We start from the raw sequence: 9,450 nt of genomic DNA on the forward strand, positions 1-9,450 counted from the left end.
GTTCACCAGCCCCGAGCAACTTCACAGCACCGTGTTTCCTGCAGAGATGTCTTATTGCTCTCTTTCTCTCTCTCTCTCTCTCTCTCTCCCTCTCAGTCTCTCCCCACCCCCTCTCTCTCCCCCTCTCTCTCTCTGACTCTGTCTCTCCCTCTTTCCCTCTCTCTCTGTTTCTCTCTCTCCCCCTCTCTCTCTGGCTCTCTCTCTCTCTCTCTGTCTCTGTCTCTTTCCCTCTCTCTCTTTCTCTCTCTCCCCCTCTCTCTCTGGCTCTCTCTCTGTTTCTGTCTCTCTCTCTCTCTCTCTCTGTGTCTCTCTCCCTCTCTCTCTCGGTCTCTCTCTCTCTGTTTCTGTCTCTCTCTCCCTCTCTCTCTCCCTCTCTGTCTCTCTCTCTGTCTCTCTCTCCCTCTCTCTCCTTCTCTCTCTCTGTCTATCTGTCTCTCTCTGTGTCTCTCTCTCTCTGTGTCTCTCTCTCTCTGCTTCGGTCTGTCTCTCTCTGTCTCTCTCTCTCCCTCTCTCTCTCCCCCCCCCCCTCCTCTCTCTCTCTGTGTCTCTCTCTCTCTGTCTGTCTCTCTCTCTCTCTGTCTCTCTCTCTGTCTCTCTCTCTGCTTCTGTCTCTCTCTCTCTCTCTCTCTCTCTCTCCCTCTCTGTCTCTCCCTCTCTCTCTCTCTCTCCCCCCCCCTCTCTCTGTGTCTCTCTCTGTCTCTCTCTCTCTCTGCCTGTCTCTCTCTCTCTCTCTCCCCCTGTCGAGGTTTATAATGGATAGTAATCTCTGCTGCTACAGCATTGACGCTGGACAGGAAATGGACCTATCAAACCGAGAACAGAGAGTCCACTCACCTGGAAGTGAAGGATAATCGTCCATATCAGACCCAGTGTGAGTTTTGGGTTTCCATCTGCAATGTCGTCGTTCCGAATATTGACCAGCCTGACCTGGAACGTAGAAACATGAAAATTAACCACCAGACAGGGCCACAACCCTGAATATACACACAGCTACCTCCCTCCCTCCTCCCCACAACCCACCCCCCACTCCCCCCCCCTCCCTCCACCCACCCCACAACCCACTCCCCTCCCCCCCTCCACCCTCCCCCATCCCCTCCCTCCCCCTCCCCACAACCCACCCCCCTCCCCATAACCCACCCCCTCCCCCCTCCCCACAACCCACTCCCCTCCCCCCTCCACCTCCGCCTCCCCCTCCCCACAACCCACTCCCCTCCCCCTCCACCCTCCACCTCCCCTCCCCCCTCCCCACAACCCACCCCCTCCCCCATCCCCTCCCTCCCCCCTCCCCACAACCCACCCCCCTCCCCATAACCCACACCCTCCCCCCTCCCCACAACCCACTCCCCTCCCCCCTCCACCTCCGCCTCCCCCCTCCCCACAACCCACCCCCCTCCCCCATCCCCTCCCCACAACCTACCCCCCTCCTCACAACCCACCCCCCTCGCCCCCTCCCCACAACCCACCCCCCTCGCCCCCCTCCCCACAACCCACCTCCCTACCCACAACCCACAAACCCCCTCCCCACAACCCACCCCCCTCCCCACAACCCACCCCCCTCCCCACAACCCTCACCCCCTCCACACTCCGCCCTCCCCACAATCCACACCCCCTCCCCACAACCCACCCCCCTCGCCCCCTCCGCCCTCCCTACAACCCACCCCCTCCCCAGAACGCTCACCCCCCTCCACCCTACCCACAACCCACCCCCCTCGCCCCCTCCGCCCTCCCTACAACCCACCCCCTCCCCACAACCCACTCCCCTCCCCCTCTGCCTTCCCCTCCCCACAACCCACCACCCTCCCCCCCGCCCTCCCCCTCCCCAAAGCCCACTCCCCTCCCCCCTCCACCCTCCCCACAACCCACCCCCCTCCCCACAACCCACTCCCTTCCCCAAAACCCATCCCCCCTCCCCACAACCCACCCCCTCCCCACAACCCACGCCCCCCTCCCCCTCCCCAAAACCCATCCCCTCCCCACAACCCAACCTTCCTCCCCACAACCCCCTCCCCTCCCCCTACCCACAACCCACCCCCCTCCCCCTCCCCACAACCCATCCCCCTCCCCACATCCCACCCACTCCCCCCTTCCGCCCTCCCCCTCCCCACAACCCACCCCCCTCCCCACTACCCACCTCCCTCCCGAAAATCCATCCCCCTCCCCACAACCCTCTACCCTCCGCCCTCCCCCTCCCCACAACCCACCCCCCCTCCCACAAACCACCCCCTCCCCAAAACCCATCCCCCTTCCCACAACCCACCCCCCCTCCCCACAACCCACCCCCCGCACTCCCCCTCCCCACAACCCATCCCCCCTCCCAAAACCCATCCCCCCTCCCCACAACCCATCGCCCCCTCCGCCCTCCCCCTCCCCAAAACCCATCCCTCTCCCCACAACCCATCCCCCCCTCCCCCACCCTCCCCCTCCCCACAACCCACCCTCCCCACCCCCAAAACCCATCCCACTCCCCACAACCCATCCCCCCTACCACCTCCCCACAACCCACAACCCATCCCCCTCCCCACAACCCATCCCCCTCCCCACAACCCATCCCCCTTCCACCCTCCCCCTCCCCACAACCCATCCCCCTCCCCACAACCCACTCCCCTCCCCCTCCACCCTCCCCCTCCCCACAACCCATCCCCTTCCCCACAACCCATCCCCCTTCCACCCTCCCCCTCCCCACAACCCACCCCCTTCCCCCCTCTGCCCTCCCCCCTCCCCACAACCCACCCGCCTCCCCACAACCCACACCCCTCCCCACAACCCATACCCCCTCCCAAAACCCATCCCCCTCCACACAACCCACGCCCCCACCCCAAAACCCATCCCCTCCCCACAAACCATCCCCCTTCCCCACAACCCACTCCCCTCCGCCCCCCCTCCCCACAAACCCCCTCCCCCTCCCCAAAACCCATCCCCCTCCCCACAACCCATCCCCCCGACCACCTCCCCACAACCCACCCCGCCTCCCCCTCCCCACAACCCATCCCCTCCCCACAACCCATCCCCCTTCCACCCTCTCCCCTCCCCACAACCCACCCCCTTCCCCCCTCTGCCCACCCCCTCCCCACAACCCACTCACCTCCCCCTCCACCCTCCCCTCCCCACAACCCACCCCCTCCCCCCCTCCCCCCTCCGCCCACCCCACAACCCACCCCCTCCCCAGAAGCCTCACCCCCTCCACCCTCCCCACAACCCACCCCCCTCGCCCCCTCCGCCCTCCCCACAACCCAACCCCTCCTCCCTCTGCCTTCCCCCTCCCCACAACCCACCGCCCTCCCCCCGCCCTCCCCCTCCCCAAAGCCCACTCCCCTCCCCCCTCCACCTTCCCCACAACCCACCCCCCTCCCCACAACCCACTCCCTTCCCCAAAACCCACCCCCCTCCCCACAACCCACGCCCCCCTCCCCCCTCCCCAAAACCCATCCCCTCCCCACAACCCAACCTTCCTCCCCACAACCCCCTCCCCTCCCCCTACCCACAACCCACCCCCCTCCCCAAAACCCATCCCCCTTCCCACAACCCTCCCCCCTCCCCAACACCCACCCCCCTCCCCCCGCCCTCCCCCTCCCCAAAACCCATCCCCCTCCCCACAACCCATCCCCCTCCCCACAACCCATCCCCCCCCTCCGCCCTCCCCCTGCCCAAAACCCATCCCCCTTCCCACAACCCACCCCCTCCCCACAACCCGCCCCCCCGCACTCCCCCTCCCCACAACCCATCCCCCCCTCCCAAAACCCACCCCCCTCCCCACAACCCATCCCCCCCCTCCGCCCTCCCCCCTCCCCGAAACCCATCCCCCCTCCCCACAACCCATCCCCCCTCCCCACAACCCATCCCCCCTCCCCACAACCCATCCCCCCTCCCCACAACCCATCCCCTCCCCACAACCCATACCCCCTCCCCACAACACACTCCCCTACCCCCCTCCGCCCTCCCCCCTCCCACAACCCACCCCCCTCCCCACAACCCACCCCCCTCCCCAAAACCCACCCCCCTCCCCACAACCCACCTCCCTCCCCAAAACCCCTCCCCCTCCCCAAAACCCATCCCTTTCCCCAAAGCCCCTCCCCCTCCCACAACCCATCCCCCCACTCCGCCCTCCCCCTCCCCAAAACCCATCCCCCTCCCCACAACCCATCCCCCTCCACACAACCCATCCCCCTCCCCAAAACCCATCCCCCTCCCCACAACTCACCCCCTCTCCCTGCCCCACACCCCCCTCCCCCTCCCCACAACCCACTCCCCTCCCCCTCCGCACAACCCATCCCCCTCCCCACAACCCATCCCCCTCCCCACAACCCACCCCCCTTCCCCCTCCACCCTCCCCCTCCCCACAACCCATCCCCCCTCCCCACAAACCACCCCCCCTCCCCAAAACCCATCCCCCTTCCTGCAACCCACCCCCCTCCCCACAACCCACCCTCCCGCACTCCCCCTCCCCACAACCCATCCCTCACTCCCAAAACCCATCCCCCCTCCCCACAACCCATCCCCCCCTCCGCCCTCCCCCTCCCCGAAACCCGTCCCCCCTCCCCACAACCCATCCCCCTCCCCACAACCCATCCCCTCCCCCACAACCCATCCACCCCTCCCCACAACCCACTCCCCTCCACCCTCCGCCCTCCCCACAAACCCCCTCCCCCCCGCCCTCCCCCCTCCCCACAACCCATCCCCTCCACCCAAAACCCATCACCCCTCCCACAACCCACCCCCCTCCGCCCTCCCCCCTCCCGCTCCCCAAAACCCATCCCCCTCCCCAAAATCCATCCCCCCCCTCCGCCCTCCCCCTCCCACAACCCATCCCCCTCCCCACAACCCATCTCCCTCCCGAAAACCCATCCCCCTCCCCACAACCCCATCCTCCTCTCCCTGCCCCACAACCCCCCCTTCCCCCTCCCCACAACCCACTCCCCTCTCACTTCCCCACAACACCCCCTCCCCACAACCCACTCCCCACCCCCCACCCCACAACCCACCCCCACCCCCCTCCCCACAACCCACTCCCTCCCCCCACAACCCATCCCCCCTCCCCACAACCCCATCCCCCTCCCACAACCCATCCCCCTCCCCTCCCACAACCCACAACCCCCCCTCCCCCTCCACCTCCCCACAACCCCCCACCCCAAAACCCATCCCCCTTCCCACACCCACCCCCCTCCCCACAACCCAACCCCCTCCCCCCCGCCCTCCCCCTCCCCACAACCCATCCCCCCCTCCCAAAACCCATCCCCTCTCCCCACAAACCATCCCCCCTCCACCCTCCCCCTCCCCACAAACCATCCCCCCTCCCCACCAACCTACGCCCCTCCCCGCCCTCCGCTCCCCCCTCCCCCCAACCCACCTCCCTCCCCAAAACCCATCCCCCTCCCCACAACCCACTCCCTCCACCCTCCCCCTCCCCGCAACCCACCCCCCGCCCTCCCCACAACCCATCCCCTCCTCCCAAAACCCCATCACCCCCTCCCAAACCCATCACCCCTCCCAAAACCCATCACCCCTCCCACAACCCATCCCCCCACTCCGCCCTCCCCCTCCCCAAAACCCAGCCCCTCCCCACAACCCATCCCCCTCCCCACAACCCACTCCCCTTTGCCCCCCCCTCGCCACAAGCCACTCCCCTTCCCACAACCCACCTCCCTCCCCAAAACCCATCCCCCTCCCCACAACCTACTCCCCTCCGCCCTCCCCCTCCCCCACAACCCACCCCCTCCCCCCGCCCCACAACCCACCCCCTCCCAAAACCCATTCCCCCCTCTGCCCTCCCCCCTCCCCAAAACCATCCCCCACCCAAAACCCATCCCCCCACTGCCCTCCCCCTCCCCAAAACCCATCCCCCACCCCACAACCCATCCCCCCTCCCCACAACCCACCCCCTCCCCACCACCACCCCCTCCCCCCCACAACCCATCCCCCCCCCACAACCCATCCCCCCTCCCCACAACCCACTCCCCTCCACCCTCCCCCTCCCCACAACCCACCCCCCTCCCCACAACCGACCCCCCTCCCCCCGCCCTCCCCCTCCCCACAACCCATCCCCCCTCCCAAACCCATCACCCCTCCCACACACACCCCCCCCTCCGCCCTCCCCCACTCCCCCTCCCCCAAACCCCATCCCCCTCCCCACAACCATCCACCCTCCCCAAAACCCACCCCCCCCACACACAACCCCCTCCCCCCGCACCACCCCCTCCCCACAACCCCCCTCCCCAAAACCCAGTCCCTCCCCACAACCCATCCCCCCTCGCCACACCCACCACCCCACCCCAATACCCACCCCCCTCCCCACAACCACTCCCCTCCCCCTCCCACCCCCCCCCACAACCCCCTCCCCACAACCCATCCCCCCCTCCCCAAAGCCCATCCCCCCCTCCACAACCCATCCCCCCCCTCCCCTCCCCCTCCCCAGAACCCATCCCCCTCCCCAAAACCCATCCCCCTCCCCACAACCCCACCTCCCTCCCCAAACCCACCCCCCTCCCCACAACCCACCCCCCTCCACCCCTCCCCCTCCCCCACAACCCACCCCCCTCCCTCCCCGCCCCCCCCTCCCACAACCCATCCCCCCCCCAAAACCCCCATCCCCCCCTTCGCCCTCCCCCTCCCCAAACCCATCCCCCCTCCCCACAACCCATCCCCCCTCCCCACAACCCATCCCCCCTCCCCCACAACACCCATCCCCCCTCCCCACAACCCATCCCCCCTCCCCACAACCCATCCCCCCCTCCCCACAACCCCATCCCCCCTCCCCACAACCCATCCCCCACCCCACACCCATCCCCCCAACCCATCCCCCCTCCCCACTCCCTCCTCCCTCCCCCTCTCCACACCCACACCCCTCCCCACAACCCACCCCCTCCCCCCGCCCTCCCCACAACCCATCCCCCTCCCAAAACCCATCACCCCTCCACAACCCATCACCCCTCCCACAACCCATCCCCCCTCCGCCCTCCCCCTCCCCCTCCCCCAAAACCCATTCTCTCACCACAACCCATCCCCCCTCCCCAAAACCCATCCCCCTCCCCACAACCCACCCCCTTCCCTCCCCCACCCACAACCCCCCTCCCCAAAACCCAGCCCCTCCCCACACCCATCCCCCCTCCCACAACCCACTCCCCTCCCCCGTTCCCACAACCCATCCCCCTCCCCACAACCCACCTCCCTCCCCAAAACCCATCCCCCCTCCCCACACCCACCTCCCCTTCCCTCCACCCCCCCACAACCCACCCCCTCCCCCCTCGCCCACTCCACAACCCACCCCCTCCCCAGAAGCCTCACCCCCTCCACCCCCCCCACAACCCACCCCCCTCGCCCCCTCCACCCTCCCCACAACCCACCCCCTCCCCACAACCCACTCCACTCCCCCCTCTGCCTTCCCCCTCCCCACAACCCACCGCCCTCCCCCTCCCCAAACCCACTCCCCTTCCCCCTCCACCCCCCCACACCCCACCCCCCTCCCCACAACCCACCCCCCTCCCCACAACCCACTCCCTCCCCACAACCCACCCCCCCCTCCCCACCACCCACCCCCCCACCACCCCACCCCCCTCCCCCCCCACAACCCACCCCCCCTCCACCCTCCCCAAAACCCACACCCCCACCACCCAACCTCCCCCCCACAACCCCTCCCCTCCCCCTACCCACAACCCACCCCCCCTCCCCACAACCTATCCCCCTCCCCACAACCCACCCCCTCCCCCCATCCTCCCTCCCCCTCCACACAACCCACCCCCCTCCCCACTACCCACCCACCCTCCCCCCAAAGTCCATCCCCCTCCCCACAACCCTCTACCCTCCGCCCACCCCCTCCCCACAACCCACACCCCCTCCCCAAAACCCATCACCCTTCCCACAACCCACCCCCCTCCCCAACACCCACCCCCTCCCCCCCCGCCCTCCCCCTCCCCAAAACCCATCCCCCCTCCCCACAACACATCCCCCCTCCCCACAAACCACCCCCCCTCCCCCAAAACCCCATCCCCCTCCCCACAACCCAACCCCCTCCCCACAACCCATCCCCCTCCCCACAACCCATCCCCCCCTCCGCCCTCCCCCCCTCCCCAAAACCATCCCCCTTCCCACAACCCACCCCCCTCCCCACAACCCACCCCCCCGCACTCCCCCTCCCCACAACCCATCCCCCCCTCCCAAAACCCATCCCCCTCCCCACAACCCATCCCCCCCCTCCGCCCTTCCCCCTCCCCGAAACCATCCCCCTCCCCACAACCCATCCCCCCTCCCACAACCCACCCCCTCCCCACAACCCATACCCCCTCCCCACAACCCACTCCCCTACCCCCCTCCGCCCTCCCCCTCCCCACAACCCACCCCCCTCCCCACAACCCACCCCCTCCCCACAGCCCACCTCCCTCCCCAAAACCCCTCCCCCTCCCCAAAACCCATCCCTTTCCCCAAAGCCCCTCCCCCTCCCACAACCCATCCCCCCACTCCGCCCTCCCCCTCCCCAAAAACCCATCCCCCTCCCCACAACCCATCCCCTTCCACACAACCCATCCCCCTCCCCAAAACCCATCCCCCTCCCCACAACCCACCCCCTCTCCCTGCCCCACATCCCCCCTCCCCCTCCCCACAACCCACTCCCCTCCCCCCTCCGCCATCCCCACAACCCATCCCCCTCCCCACAACCCATCCCCCTCCCCACAACCCATCCCCCTTCCCCCCTCCCCACAACCCCACCCCCCTTCCCCCTCCACCCTCCCCCTCCCCACAACCCATCCCCCCTCCCCACAAACCACCCTCCTCCCCAAAACCCATCCCCCTTCCTGCAACCCACCCCCCTCCCCACAACCCACCCTCCCGCACTCCCCCTCCCCACAACCCATCCCTCCCTCCCAAAACCCATCCCCCCTCCCCACAACCCATCCCCCCCTCCGCCCTCCCCCCTCCCCGAAACCATCCCCCTCCCACAACCCATCCCCCCTCCCCACAACCCACCCCCCTCTGCAAAACCCATCCCCCTCCCCACAACCCATCCCCTCCCCACAACCCATCCACCCCTCCCCAAAACCCACTCTCCTCCCCCCCTCCGCCCTCCCCTCCCCACAACCCACCCCCCCTCCCCACAACCCACCTCCCTCCCCAAAACCCATCCCCCTCCCCACAACCCACTCCCCTCCCCCCGCCCTCCCCCTCCCCACAACCCATCCCCTCCTCCAAAACCCCATCACCCCTCCCACAACCCACCCCCCTCCGCCCTCCCCCCTCCCCCTCCCCAAAACCCATCCCCCTCCCCACAACCCATCCCCCTCCCCACAACCCATCCCCCTTCCCAAAGACCATCCCCTCCCCACAACCCATCCCCCTCCCGAAAACCAATCCCCGTCCCCACAACCCACCCCCCTCTCCCTGCCCCACAACCCCCCCTTCCCCCTCCCCCACAACCCACTCCCCTCTCACTGCCCACAACACCCCCTCCCCCTCCCCACAACC

General features: G+C 68.7%; 1 protein-coding gene across 1 annotated transcript in view; it reads right to left on the minus strand.

Annotated features, from left to right (window-relative positions):
- LOC140425663 (plectin-like) overlaps positions 1-9,450 on the minus strand; it is a 620,159-nt gene that overhangs the window by 415,200 nt on the left and 195,509 nt on the right. Inside the window, 1 exon segment of the mRNA XM_072510158.1 lies at positions 835-927. Coding sequence (XP_072366259.1) covers positions 835-927 — 93 coding nt within the window.

Source organism: Scyliorhinus torazame, chromosome 6 (assembly GCF_047496885.1).
Source record: "Scyliorhinus torazame isolate Kashiwa2021f chromosome 6, sScyTor2.1, whole genome shotgun sequence".
NCBI classification, from domain to species: domain Eukaryota; kingdom Metazoa; phylum Chordata; class Chondrichthyes; order Carcharhiniformes; family Scyliorhinidae; genus Scyliorhinus; species Scyliorhinus torazame.